Source organism: Oncorhynchus mykiss, chromosome 13, assembly GCF_057628025.1.
Source record: "Oncorhynchus mykiss isolate SJ-2025 chromosome 13, ASM5762802v1, whole genome shotgun sequence".
NCBI classification, from domain to species: Eukaryota; Metazoa; Chordata; class Actinopteri; order Salmoniformes; family Salmonidae; genus Oncorhynchus; species Oncorhynchus mykiss.
In genome coordinates this window covers 75,201,052-75,216,798 of record NC_143034.1, presented here as the reverse complement: position 1 = coordinate 75,216,798, position 15,747 = coordinate 75,201,052, and the positions used below count along the sequence as shown (strand labels likewise).

General features: G+C 49.2%; 1 protein-coding gene across 16 annotated transcripts in view; it reads right to left on the bottom strand.

The window, feature by feature from the left end:
* Positions 1-15,747, bottom strand: part of hgs (hepatocyte growth factor-regulated tyrosine kinase substrate) — a 51,952-nt gene that overhangs the window by 8,116 nt on the left and 28,089 nt on the right. For 13 of the 16 annotated variants that reach the window (XM_090197642.1, XM_090197643.1, XM_090197644.1 and 10 more), the window contains exons 16-18: positions 13,418-13,558; positions 7,496-7,664; positions 2,546-2,670 (exon numbers count right to left, since the gene is read on the bottom strand). In XM_090197642.1, coding sequence (XP_090053768.1) covers positions 2,546-2,670; positions 7,496-7,664; positions 13,418-13,558 — 435 coding nt within the window. Of the gene's footprint in view, positions 1-2,545; positions 2,671-7,495; positions 7,665-9,089; positions 9,207-13,417; positions 13,559-13,716; positions 13,757-15,747 lie in introns of those variants that run through there. The other 3 variants (XM_090197655.1, XM_090197656.1, XM_090197657.1) reach the window with 2 other exon arrangements.

The following is a 15,747-nucleotide window of genomic DNA, read 5'->3' as shown; positions in this document are numbered from 1 at the left end:
CCCCTGTATATAGCCTCCACATTGACTCTGTACCAGTACCCCCTGTATATAGCCTCCACATTGACTCTGTACCGGTACTCCCTGTATATAGCCTCCACATTGACTCTGTACCGGTACCCCCTGTATATAGCCTCCACATTGACTCTGTACCGTAACCCCCTGTATATAGCCTCCACATTGACTCTGTACCGGTACCCCCTGTATATAGCCTCCACATTGACTCTGTACCAGTACCCCCTGTATATAGCCTCCACATTGACTCTGTACCAGTAACACCCTGTATATAGCCTCCACATTGACTCTGTACCAGTAACACCCTGTATATAGCCTCCACATTGACTCTGTACCAGTACCCCCTGTATATAGCCTCCACATTGACTCTGTACCAGTACCCCCTGTATATAGCCTCCACATTGACTCTGTACCAGTACCCCCTGTATATAGCCTCCACATTGACTCTGTACCGTAACACCCTGTATATAGCCTCCACATTGACTCTGTACCAGTACCCCCTGTATATAGCCTCCACATTGACTCTGTACCAGTACCCCCTGTATATAGCCTCCACATTGACTCTGTACCAGTACCCCCTGTATATAGCCTCCACATTGACTCTGTACCAGTACCCCCTGTATATAGCCTCCACATTGACTCTGTACCAGTACCCCCTGTATATAGCCTCCACATTGACTCTGTACCAGTACCCCCTGTATATAGCCTCCACATTGACTCTGTACCGGTACCCCCTGTATATAGCCTCCACATTGACTCTGTACCAGTACCCCCTGTATATAGCCTCCACATTGACTCTGTACCAGTACCACCTGTATATAGCCTCCACATTGACTCTGTACCAGTACCCCCTGTATATAGCCTCCACATTGACTCTGTACCGGTACCCCCTGTATATAGCCTCCACATTGACTCTGTACCAGTACCCCCTGTATATAGCCTCCACATTGACTCTGTACCGGTACTCCCTGTATATAGCCTCCACATTGACTCTGTACCGGTACCCCCTGTATATAGCCTCCACATTGACTCTGTACCGTAACCCCCTGTATATAGCCTCCACATTGACTCTGTACCGGTACCCCCTGTATATAGCCTCCACATTGACTCTGTACCAGTACCCCCTGTATATAGCCTCCACATTGACTCTGTACCAGTAACACCCTGTATATAGCCTCCACATTGACTCTGTACCAGTAACACCCTGTATATAGCCTCCACATTGACTCTGTACCAGTACCCCCTGTATATAGCCTCCACATTGACTCTGTACCAGTACCCCCTGTATATAGCCTCCACATTGACTCTGTACCAGTACCCCCTGTATATAGCCTCCACATTGACTCTGTACCGTAACACCCTGTATATAGCCTCCACATTGACTCTGTACCAGTACCCCCTGTATATAGCCTCCACATTGACTCTGTACCAGTACCCCCTGTATATAGCCTCCACATTGACTCTGTACCAGTACCCCCTGTATATAGCCTCCACATTGACTCTGTACCGTAACACCCTGTATATAGCCTCCACATTGACTCTGTACCAGTACCCCCTGTATATAGCCTCCACATTGACTCTGTACCGTAACACCCTGTATATAGCCTCCACATTGACTCTGTACCAGTACCCCCTGTATATAGCCTCCACATTGACTCTGTACCAGTACCCCCTGTATATAGCCTCCACATTGACTCTGTACCAGTACCCCCTGTATATAGCCTCCACATTGACTCTGTACCAGAACCCCCTGTATATAGCCTCCACATTGACTCTGTACCGGTACCCCCTGTATATAGCCTCCACATTGACTCTGTACCAGAACCCCCTGTATATAGCCTCCACATTGACTCTGTACCAGAACCCCCTGTATATAGCCTCCACATTGACTCTGTACCAGAACCCCCTGTATATAGCCTACTATTATTTTACTGCTGCTCTTTAATTGTTTGTTACTTTTATTTTCTATTGTTTTACTTAACACTTAACCAGCAATGCAATTTTAAGAAAATAATTAAGGGCTTTAAATAAGCATTTCACTGTAAGGTCTCTACACCTGTTGGTTAAGGGCTTGTCAGTAAGCATTTCACTGTAAGGTCTCTACACCTGTTGGTTAAGGGCTTGTCAGTAAGCATTTCACTGTAAGGTCTCTACACCTGTTGGTTAAGGGCTTGTCAGTAAGCATTTCACTGTAAGGTCTCTACACCTGTTGGTTAAGGGCTTGTCAGTAAGCATTTCACTGTAAGGTCTCTACACCTGTTGGTTAAGGGCTTGTCAGTAAGCATTTCACTGTAAGGTCTCTACACCTGTTGGCTTCGGGCTCATGTGACAAACAGCATTTGATTTGATCTGACGGTGTATTGCTGAGCCTCTCATTGGGACTTGACATCAGGCATTACATCATGTGGTTCACATTAAGGAGGAAACCTAGTTACCTAGACGACAAACTCAGTATGAGGAAGTCCACGAGCACGTTTTCATTTCAACACCAATAGTTTTGTAACAGGCATGACCTTCCCCCCTCTGTTCTCACCTGGTATCCCTGTGTGGGTGTGGGCTGGTAGTTAGAGTAGGCGGGGCTAGTAGTGGGCGGGGCCTGGCCAGGGGGTGCAGGCTGCCCATTGGTTCCTGCAGGCTGGTACATGTACATGTTGGGGTCTGGAGCAGGGAGGCAAACACAGGAGAGTCACGTTACAGAAAGTTAATGTACACAATATATACAGAAGTATGTGGACACCCCTTCAAATTAGTGGATTCAGCTATTTCAGCCACACCTGCTGCTGACAGGTGTATAAAATCAAGCACACAGCCATGGAATCTCCATAGACAAACATTGGCAGTAGAATGGCCTTACTGAAGAGCTCAGTGACTTTCAACGTGGCACCGTCATAGGATGCCACCTTTCCAACAAGTCAGTTTGTCAAATTTCTGCCCTGCTAGAGTTTTCCCCAGTCAACTGTAAGTGCTGTTATTGTGAAGTGGAAACGTCTAGGAGCTCAAGCTCACAGAACGGGAAAGCTGAGTGCTGAAGCATGTAAAAATCATCTATCCTCGATGGCATGACTAACTAGCGAGTTCCAAACTGCCTCTGGAAGCAACGTCAGCACAAGAACTTGAAATGGGTTTCCATGGCCGAGCAGCCGCACACAAGACTAAGATCACCACGCTCAATGGGTTTCCATGGCCGAGCAGCCGCACACAAGACTAAAATCACCACGCTCAATGGGTTTCCATGGCCGAGCAGCCGCACACAAGACTAAGATCACCACGCTCAATGGGTTTCCATGGCCGAGCAGCCGCACACAAGACTAAAATCACCACGCTCAATGGGTTTCCATGGCCGAGCAGCCGCACACAAGACTAAGATCACCACGCTCAATGGGTTTCCATGGCCGAGCAGCCGCACACAAGACTAAGATCACCACGCTCAATGGGTTTCCATGGCCGAGCAGCCGCACACAAGACTAAGATCACCACGCTCAATGGGTTTCCATGGCCGAGCAGCCTCACACAAGACTAAGATCACCACGCTCAATGGGTTTCCATGGCCGAGCAGCCGCACACAAGACTAAGATCACCACGCTCAATGGGTTTCCATGGCCGAGCAGCCTCACACAAGACTAAGATCACCACGCTCAATGGGTTTCCATGGCCGAGCAGCCGCACACAAGACTAAGATCACCACGCTCAATGGGTTTCCATGGCCGAGCAGCCGCAAACAAAACTAAGATCACCACGCTCAATGGGTTTCCATGGCCGAGCAGCCGCACACAAGACTAAGATCACCACGCTCAATGGGTTTCCATGGCCGAGCAGCCGCACACAAGACTAAGATCACCACGCTCAATGGGTTTCCATGGCCGAGCAGCCGCACACAAGACTAAGATCACCACGCTCAATGGGTTTCCATGGCCGAGCAGCCGCACACAAGACTAAGATCACCACGCTCAATGGGTTTCCATGGCCGAGCAGCCTCACACAAGACTAAGATCACCACGCTCAATGGGTTTCCATGGCCGAGCAGCCGCACACAAGACTAAGATCACCACGCTCAATGGGTTTCCATGGCCGAGCAGCCGCACACAAGACTAAGATCACCACGCTCAATGGGTGTCCATGGCCGAGCAGCCGCACACAAGACTAAGATCACCACGCTCAATGGGTTTCCATGGCCGAGCATCCGCACACAAGACTAAGATCACCACGCTCAATGGGTTTCCATGGCCGAGCAGCCGCACACAAGACTAAGATCACCACGCTCAATGGGTTTCCATGGCCGAGCAGCCGCACACAAGACTAAGATCACCGCGCTCAATGGGTTTCCATGGCCGAGCAGCCGCACACAAGACTAAGATCACCACGCTCAATGGGGTTGGAGGATGCCAGGAGAATGATAACAGTTCCAATGGATAGTGCCAACTGTCATGAAGGAGGAAGTTTAGTGAAGGAGGAATAATGGTGGCAACAGTATGAGGTAGGCCCTTTCCGGTTTCAGCATGACAAGAGCACAAAGCCAGGTCCATACAGAAACTACCATGCTGGCCCCTAGACTAACTACCATGCTGGCCCCTAGACTAACTACCATGCTGGCCCCTAGACTAACTACCATGCTGGCCCCTAGACTAACTACCATGCTGGCCCCTAGACTAACTACCATGCTATTCAACTAGACATGCGGGTCCCTAGACTAACTACCATGCTATTCAACTAGACATGCTGGCCCCTAGACTAACTACCATGCTATTCAACTAGACATGCTGGCCCCTAGACTAACTACCATGCTATTCAACTAGACATGCGGGTCCCTAGACTAACTACCATGCTATTCAACTAGACATGCGGGTCCCTAGACTAACTACCATGCTATTCAACTAGACATGCTGGCCCCTAGACTAACTACCATGCTGGCCCCTAGACTAACTACCATGCTATTCAACTAGACATGCTGGCCCCTAGACTAACTACCATGCTATTCAACTAGACATGCTGGCCCCTAGACTAACTACCATGCTATTCAACTAGACATGCGGGTCCCTAGACTAACTACCATGCTATTCAACTAGACATGCTGGCCCCTAGACTAACTACCATGCTATTCAACAATACATGCTGGCCCCTAGACTAACTACCATGCTATTCAACTAGACATGCTGGTCCCTAGACTAACTACCATGCTGGCCCCTAGACTAACTACCATGCTGGCCCCTAGACTAACTACCATGCTATTCAACTAGACATGCTGGCCCCTAGACTAACTACCATGCTATTCAACTAGACATGCTGGCCCCTAGACTAACTACCATGCTATTCAACTAGACATGCTGGCCCCTAGACTAACTACCATGCTATTGAACTAGACATGCTGGCCCCTAGACTAACTACCATGCTATTCAACTAGACATGCTGGCCCCTAGACTAACTACCATGCTATTCAACTAGACATGCTGGCCCCTAGACTAACTACCATGCTATTCAACTAGACATGCTGGCCCCCAGACTAACTACCATGCTGGCCAGAAGACTAACTACCATGCTGGCCCATAGACTAACTACCATGCTATTCAACTAGACATGCTGGCCCCTAGACTAACTACCATGCTATTCAACTAGACATGCTGGCCCCTAGACTAACTACCATGCTATTCAACAAGACATGCTGGCCCCTAGACTAACTACCATGCTATTCAACTAGACATGCTGGTCCCTAGACTAACTACCATGCTGGCCCCTAGACTAACTACCATGCTATTCAACTAGACATGCTGGCCCCTAGACTAACTACCATGCTATTCAACTAGACATGCTGGCCCCTAGACTAACTACCATGCTATTCAACTAGACATGCTGGCCCCTAGACTAACTACCATGCTATTGAACTAGACATGCTGGCCCCTAGACTAACTACCATGCTATTCAACTAGACATGCTGGCCCCTAGACTAACTACCATGCTGGCCCCTAGACTAACTACCATGCTATTCAACTAGACATGCTGGCCCCTAGACTAACTACCATGCTATTCAACTAGACATGCTGGCCCCCAGACTAACTACCATGCTGGCCAGAAGACTAACTACCATGCTGGCCCATAGACTAACTACCATGCTATTCAACTAGACATGCTGGCCCCTAGACTAACTACCATGCTATTCAACAAGACATGCTGGCCCCTAGACTAACTACCATGTTATTCAACTAGACATGCTGGTCCCTAGACTAACTACCATGCTGGCCCCTAGACTAACTACCATGCTATTCAACTAGACATGCTGGCCCCTAGACTAACTACCATGCTATTCAACTAGACATGCTGGCCCCTAGACTAACTACCATGCTATTCAACAATACATGCTGGCCCCTAGACTAACTACCATGCTATTCAACTAGACATGCTGGTCCCTAGACTAACTACCATGCTGGCCCCTAGACTAACTACCATGCTATTCAACTAGACATGCTGGCCCCTAGACTAACTACCATGCTATTCAACTAGACATGCTGGCCCCTAGACTAACTACCATGCTATTCAACTAGACATGCTGGCCCCTAGACTAACTACCATGCTATTCAACTAGACATGCTGGCCCCTAGACTAACTACCATGCTATTCAACTAGACATGCTGGCCCCTAGACTAACTACCATGCTGGTCCCCAGACTAACTACCATGCTGGTCCCCAGACTAACTACCATGCTGGTCCCCAGACTAACTACCATGCTATTCAACAAGACATGCTGGCTCCTAGACTAACGACCATGCTGGCCCCTAGACTAACTACCATGCTGGCCCCTATACTAACTACCATGCTATTCAACTAGACATGCTGGCCCCTAGACTAACTACCATGCTATTCAACTAGACATGCTGGTCCCTAGACTAACTACCATGCTGGCCCCTAGACTAACTACCATGCTGGCCCCTAGACTAACTACCATGCTGGCCCCTAGACTAACTACCATGCTATTCAACTAGACATGCTGGCCCCTAGACTAACTACCATGCTATTCAACTAGACATGCTGGCCCCCAGACTAACTACCATGCTGGCCAGAAGACTAACTACCATGCTGGCCCCTAGACTAACTACCATGCTATTCAACTAGACATGCTGGCCCCTAGACTAACTACCATGCTATTCAACTAGACATGCTGGCCCCTAGACTAACTACCATGCTATTCAACTAGACATGCTGGCCCCTAGACTAACTACCATGCTATTCAACTAGACATGCTGGCCCCCAGACTAACTACCATGCTATTCAACTAGACATGCTGGTCCCCAGACTAACTACCATGCTATTCAACTAGACATGCTGGCCCCCAGACTAACTACCATGCTGGCCCCTAGACTAACTACCATGCTATTCAACTAGACATGCTGGCCCCCAGACTAACTACCATGCTGGCCCCCAGACTAAATACCATGCTGGCCCCCAGACTAACTACCATGACACAAATATTTGACTCATTGGGGTCTGTACTAACCTGGAGGCATGGCCTGGTACTGTCCTGGTCCAGGCTGGTTCATGTAGACGTTGTGCATGGGCGACCCCTCCACTGACCCTGAGGGGCTAAAGGTGCCTGGGTAACTGGGGGGTCCCCCCGGCTGCCCGTACACCACCCCTCCTGCCACGTTGGGGGGTAAAGACTGCATCTAGGGTGAAAAGGAGTGGAATTTACACAAGAGCTGGACAACAAGAACAGCCACTAAGGTAAATGCCAGGTGAAACTCCTCTGCAGCAATCATTTACACAGAACCTCTGTAGACTAACAGTGTCGTGACACGCCTTCCCCAAGGATCTGCTTGAAGACTAACTCCCCCGTGTGCCGGCCAGAGAGAGGGCCTCCCCCGTGTGCCGGCCAGAGAGAGGGCCTCCCCCGTGTGCCGGCCAGAGAGAGGGCCTCCCCCGTGTGCCGGCCAGAGAGAGGGCCTCCCCCGTGTGCCGGCCAGAGAGAAGGCCTCCCCCGCGTGCCGGCCAGAGAGAGGGCCTCCCCCGCGTGCCGGCCAGAGAGAAGGCCTCCCCCGTGTGCCGGCCAGAGCGAAGGCCTCCCCCGTGTGCCGGCCAGAGAGAAGGCCTCCCCCGTGTGCCGGCCAGAGAGAAGGCCTCCCCCGTGTGCCGGCCAGAGAGAAGGCCTCCCCCGTGTGCCGGCCAGAGAGAAGGCCTCCCCCGTGTGCCGGCCAGACAGTGTCTACCTGTGGGTAGGGTATAGTATAGTGTCTACCTGTGGGCATGGTATAGTAGTGTCTACCTGTGGGTATGGTATAGTAGTGTCTACCTGTGGGTAGGGTATAGTATAGTGTCTACCTGTGGGTAGGGTATAGTATAGTGTCTACCTGTGGGTAGGGTATAGTATAGTGTCTACCTGTGGGTAGGGTATAGTGTCTACCTGTGGGTAGGGTATAGTATAGTGTCTACCTGTGGGTAGGGTATAGTATAGTGTCTACCTGTGGGTAGGGCTTGGTATAGTGTCTACCTGTGGGCTTGGTATAGTGTCTACCTGTGGGTAGGGTATAGTATAGTGTCTACCTGTGGGCATGGTACAGTGTAGTGTCTACCTGTGGGTAGGGTATAGTGTAGTGTCTACCTGTGGGTAGGGTATAGTATAGTGTCTACCTGTGGGCATGGTACAGTGTAGTGTCTACCTGTGGGTAGGGTATAGTGTAGTGTCTACCTGTGGGTAGGGTATAGTATAGTGTCTACCTGTGGGCATGGTATAGTGTAGTGTCTACCTGTGGGCATGGTATAGTATAGTGTCTACCTGTGGGCATGGTATAGTGTAGTGTCTACCTGTGGGCATGGTATAGTGTAGTGTCTACCTGTGGGCTTGGTATAGTATAGTGTCTACCTGTGGGCATGGTATAGTATAGTGTCTACCTGTGGGTAGGGCTTGGTATAGTGTCTACCTGTGGGCTTGGTATAGTGTCTACCTGTGGGTAGGGTATAGTATAGTGTCTACCTGTGGGTAGGGTATAGTATAGTGTCTACCTGTGGGTAGGGTATAGTATAGTGTCTACCTGTGGGCATGGTATAGTGTAGTGTCTACCTGTTGGCATGGTATAGTATAGTGTCTACCTGTGGGTAGGGCTTGGTATAGTGTCTACCTATGAGGGGCTAAAGGTGCCTGGGTAACTGGGGGGTCCCCCCGGCTGCCCGTACACCACCCCTCCTGCCACGTTGGGGGGTAAAGACTGCATCTAGGGTGAAAAGGAGTGGAATTTACACAAGAGCTGGACAACAAGAACAGCCACTAAGGTAAATGCCAGGTGAAACTCCTCTGCAGCAATCATTTACACAGAACCTCTGTAGACTAACAGTGTCGTGACACGCCTTCCCCAAGGATCTGCTTGAAGACTAACTCCCCCGTGTGCCGGCCAGAGAGAGGGCCTCCCCCGTGTGCCGGCCAGAGAGAGGGCCTCCCCCGTGTGCCGGCCAGAGAGAGGGCCTCCCCCGTGTGCCGGCCAGAGAGAGGGCCTCCCCCGTGTGCCGGCCAGAGAGAAGGCCTCCCCCGCGTGCCGGCCAGAGAGAGGGCCTCCCCCGCGTGCCGGCCAGAGAGAAGGCCTCCCCCGTGTGCCGGCCAGAGCGAAGGCCTCCCCCGTGTGCCGGCCAGAGAGAAGGCCTCCCCCGTGTGCCGGCCAGAGAGAAGGCCTCCCCCGTGTGCCGGCCAGAGAGAAGGCCTCCCCCGTGTGCCGGCCAGACAGTGTCTACCTGTGGGTAGGGTATAGTATAGTGTCTACCTGTGGGCATGGTATAGTAGTGTCTACCTGTGGGTATGGTATAGTAGTGTCTACCTGTGGGTAGGGTATAGTATAGTGTCTACCTGTGGGTAGGGTATAGTATAGTGTCTACCTGTGGGTAGGGTATAGTATAGTGTCTACCTGTGGGTAGGGTATAGTGTCTACCTGTGGGTAGGGTATAGTATAGTGTCTACCTGTGGGTAGGGTATAGTATAGTGTCTACCTGTGGGTAGGGCTTGGTATAGTGTCTACCTGTGGGCTTGGTATAGTGTCTACCTGTGGGTAGGGTATAGTATAGTGTCTACCTGTGGGCATGGTACAGTGTAGTGTCTACCTGTGGGTAGGGTATAGTGTAGTGTCTACCTGTGGGTAGGGTATAGTATAGTGTCTACCTGTGGGCATGGTACAGTGTAGTGTCTACCTGTGGGTAGGGTATAGTGTAGTGTCTACCTGTGGGTAGGGTATAGTATAGTGTCTACCTGTGGGCATGGTATAGTGTAGTGTCTACCTGTGGGCATGGTATAGTATAGTGTCTACCTGTGGGCATGGTATAGTGTAGTGTCTACCTGTGGGCATGGTATAGTGTAGTGTCTACCTGTGGGCTTGGTATAGTATAGTGTCTACCTGTGGGCATGGTATAGTATAGTGTCTACCTGTGGGTAGGGCTTGGTATAGTGTCTACCTGTGGGCTTGGTATAGTGTCTACCTGTGGGTAGGGTATAGTATAGTGTCTACCTGTGGGTAGGGTATAGTATAGTGTCTACCTGTGGGTAGGGTATAGTATAGTGTCTACCTGTGGGCATGGTATAGTGTAGTGTCTACCTGTTGGCATGGTATAGTATAGTGTCTACCTGTGGGTAGGGCTTGGTATAGTGTCTACCTGTGGGCATGGTATAGTATAGTGTCTACCTGTGGGTAGGGCTTGGTATAGTGTCTACCTGTGGGCTTGGTATAGTGTCTACCTGTGGGTAGGGTATAGTATAGTGTCTACCTGTGGGTAGGGCTTGGTATAGTGTCTACCTGTGGGCTTGGTATAGTGTCTACCTGTGGGTAGGGTATAGTGTAGTGTCTACCTGTGGGTAGAGTATAGTGTAGTGTCTACCTGTGGGCATGGTATAGTGTAGTGTCTACCTGTGGGTAGAGTATAGTGTAGTGTCAACCTGTGGGCATGGTATAGTATAGTGTCTACCTGTGGGCATGGTATCGTATAGTGTCTACCTGTGGGTAGGGTATAGTATAGTGTATCTGTGGGTAGGGTATAGTGTCTAACTGTGGGCATGGTATAGTATAGTGTCTACCTGTGGGTAGGGTATAGTGTAGTGTCTACCTGTGGGCATGGTATAGTGTAGTGTCTACCTGTGGGCATGGTATAGTATAGTGTCTACCTGTGGGCAGGGTATAGTGTCTACCTGTGGGCATGGTACAGTATAGTGTCTACCTGTGGGCATGGTACAGTATAGTGTCTACCTGTGGGCAGGGTATAGTGTAGTGTCTATCTGTGGGTAGGGTATAGTGTAGTGTCTACCTGTGGGCATGGTATAGTGTAGTGTCTACCTGTGGGCATGGTATAGTGTAGTGTCTACCTGTGGGTAGGGTATAGTGTAGTGTCTACCTGTGGGTAGGGTATAGTATAGTGTCTACCTGTGGGTAGGGTATAGTATAGTGTCTACCTGTGGGTATGGTATAGTGTAGTGTCTACCTGTGGGTAGGGTATAGTATAGTGTCTACCTGTGGGCATGGTATAGTGTAGTGTCTACCTGTGGGTAGGGTATAGTATAGTGTCTACCTGTGGGCATGGTATAGTGTAGTGTCTACCTGTGGGTAGGGTATAGTATAGTGTCTACCTGTGGGCATGGTATAGTGTAGTGTCTACCTGTGGGTAGGGTATAGTATAGTGTCTACCTGTGGGCATGGTATAGTGTAGTGTCTACCTGTGGGTAGGGTATAGTATAGTGTCTACCTGTGGGTAGGGTATAGTATAGTGTCTACCTGTGGGTAGGGTATAGTATAGTGTCTACCTGTGGGCATGGTATAGTGTAGTGTCTACCTGTGGGTAGGGTATAGTATAGTGTCTACCTGTGGGTAGGGTATAGTATAGTGTCTACCTGTGGGAAGGGTATAGTGTAGTGTCTACCTGTGGGTAGGGTATAGTGTAGTGTCTACCTGTGGGTAGGGTATAGTATAGTGTCTACCTGTGGGTAGGGTATAGTTTAGTGTCTACCTGTGGGCATGGTATAGTATAGTGTCTACCTGTGGGTAGGGTACAGTATAGTGTCTACCTGTGGGTAGGGTATAGTATAGTGTCTACCTGTGGGTAGGGTATAGTATAGTGTCTACCTGTGGGTAGGGTATAGTATAGTGTCTACCTGTGGGCATGGTATAGTATAGTGTCTACCTGTGGGCATGGTATAGTGTAGTGTATACCTGTGGGTAGGGTATAGTATAGTGTCTTCCTGTGGGTAGGGTATAGTATAGTGTCTACCTGTGGGTAGGGTATAGTATAGTGTCTACCTGTGGGTATGGTATAGTATAGTGTCTACCTGTGGGTAGGGTATAGTATAGTGTCTACCTGTGGGTAGGGTATAGTATAGTGTCTACCTGTGGGTAGGGTATAGTATAGTGTCTACCTGTGGGTAGGGTATAGTGTAGTGTCTACCTGTGGGTAGGGTATAGTATAGTGTCTACCTGTGGGTAGGGTATAGTATAGTGTCTACCTGTGGGTAGGGTATAGTATAGTGTCTACCTGTGGGTAGGGTATAGTATAGTGTCTACCTGTGGGTAGGGTATAGTATAGTGTCTACCTGTGGGTAGGGTATAGTGTAGTGACTACCTGTGGGTAGGGTATAGTATAGTGTCTACCTGTGGGTAGGGTATAGTATAGTGTCTACCTGTGGGTAGGGTATAGTGTAGTGTCTACCTGTGGGTAGGGTATAGTATAGTGTCTACCTGTGGGTAGGGTATAGTGTAGTGTCTACCTGTGGGTAGGGTATAGTGTAGTGTCTACCTGTGGGTAGGGTATAGTATAGTGTCTACCTGTGGGTAGGGTATAGTATAGTGTCTACCTGTGGGTAGGGTATAGTATAGTGTCTACCTGTGGGTAGGGTATAGTATAGTGTCTACCTGTGGGTAGGGTATAGTATAGTGTCTACCTGTGGGTAGGGTATAGTGTAGTGTCTACCTGTGGGTAGGGTATAGTATAGTGTCTACCTGTGGGTAGGGTATAGTATAGTGTCTACCTGTGGGTAGGGTATAGTATAGTGTCTACCTGTGGGTAGGGTATAGTATAGTGTCTACCTGTGGGTAGGGTATAGTGTAGTGTCTACCTGTGGGTAGAGTATAGTGTAGTGTCTACCTGTGGGTAGGGTATAGTATAGTGTCTACCTGTGGGTAGGGTATAGTGTAGTGTCTACTTGTGGGTAGGGTATAGTGTAGTGTCTACCTGTGGGTAGGGTATAGTATAGTGTCTACCTGTGGGTAGGTTATAGTGTAGTGTCTACCTGTGGGTAGGGTATAGTATAGTGTCTACCTGTGGGTAGGGTATAGTATAGTGTCTACCTGTGGGTAGGTTATAGTGTAGTGTCTACCTGTGGGTAGGGTATAGTATAGTGTCTACCTGTGGGTAGGGCTTAGTATAGTGTCTACCTGTGGGTAGGGTATAGTATAGTGTCTACCTGTGGGTAGGGCATGGGGAAAGCAGGCATCTGGGCTCTCATCTGGATGGTGTGTTTCTGTTGCTCCAGCCTCATCTGTCTCTCCTTCTCCTGCTCCTGGAGCCGCTGGATGGCCAGCTGACGCTGCATCTCTAGGTACTCCTGAAACACAGTCACCACATCAGACATCACATCAGACACCACATCAGACACCACATCAGACACCATATACCACCTAACAGGCTAACGCTGCATCTCTAGGTACTCCTGAAACATAGTCACAACATCAGACACCACATCAGTCACCACATCAGACACCATATACCACCTAACAGGCTAACGCTGCATCTCTAGGTACTCCTGAAACATAGTCACAACATCAGACACCACACCAGACACCACATCAGACACCATATACCTCATCATGTGACTAACCCCTACTGCATAACAACCCATACCTCATCATGTGACTAACCCCCTACCGCAGAACAACCCATACCTCATCATGTGACTAACCCCTACAGCATAACAACACATACCTCATCATGTGACTAACCCCCTACCGCAGAACAACCCATACCTCATCATGTGACTAACCCCTACTGCATAACAACCCATACCTCATCATGTGACTAACCCCCTAACGCAGAACAACCCATACCTCATCATGTGACTAACCCCCTACTGGATAACAACCCATACCTCATCACGTGACTAACCCCTACTGCATAACAACCCATACCTCATCATGTGACTAACCCCTACTGGATAACAACCCATACCTCATCACCTGACTAACCCCTACTGCATAACAGCCCATACCTCATCATGTGACTAACCCCTACTGGATAACAACCCATACCTCATCATGTGACTAACCCCTACTGCATAACAACCCATACCTCATCATGTGACTAACCCCCTACTGGATAACAACCCATACCTCATCACGTGACTAACCCCTACTGCATAACAACCCATACCTCATGTGACTAACCCCCTACTGGATAACAACCCATACCTCATCATGTGACTAACCCCTACTGGATAACAACCCATACCTCATCATGTGACTAACCCCCTAATGCATAACAACCCATACCTCATGTGACTAACCCCTACTGGATAACAACCCATACCTCATCATGTGACTAACCCCTACTGGATAACAACCCATACATCATCATGTGACTAACCCCTACTGGATAACAACCCATACCTCATCATGTGACTAACCCCTACTGCATAAAACCCATACCTCATCATGTGACTAACCCCCTACTGGATAACAACCCATACATCATCACGTGACTAACCCCTACTGGATAACAACCCATACCTCATCACGTGACTAACCCCTACTGCATAACAACCCATACCTCATGTGACTAACCCCCTACTGCAGAACAACCTATACCTCATCATGTGACTAACCCCTACTGCAGAACAACCCATACCTCATCATGTGACCAACCCCTACTGGATAACAACCCATACCTCATCACGTGACTAACCCCTACTGCATAACAACCCATACCTCATCATGTGACTAACCCCTACTGCAGAACAACCCATACCTCATCATGTGACTAACCCCCTACTGCAGAACAACCTATACCTCATCATGTGACTAACCCCCTACTGCAGAACAACCCATACCTCATCATGTGACCAACCCCTACTGGATAACAACCCATACCTCATCACGTGACTAACCCCTACTGCATAACAACCCATACCTCATGTGACTAACCCCTACTGCAGAACAACCCATACCTCATCATGTGACTAACCCCCTACTGCAGAACAACCTATACCTCATCATGTGACTAACCCTACTGCAGAACAACCCATACCTCATCATGTGACCAACCCCTACTGGATAACAACCCATACCTCATCACGTGACTAACCCCTACTGCATAACAACCCATACCTCATCATGTGACTAACCCCTACTGCAGAACAACCCATACCTCATGTGACTAACCCCCTACTGCAGAACAACCTATACCTCATCACGTGACTAACCCCCTACCGCAGAACCAGCCATACCTCATCATGTGAATAACAGGGAAATCACGTTTTTCACTGCACTGGGCCTTTAAACACTACAGCTGATCTGTTTTACACAATATATCTAAACAGACTCCCAGTCCTGTTGTTCCCCAGTCTGTCACCTGTTATTATCTATAACATAGCACCCCTCCTAAACAGACTCCCAGCCCTGTTGTTCCCCAGTCTGTCACCTGTTATTATCTATAACACAGCACCCCTCCTAAACAGACTCCCAGCCCTGTTATTATCTATAACATAGCACCTCTCCTAAACAGACTCCCAGCCCTGTTATT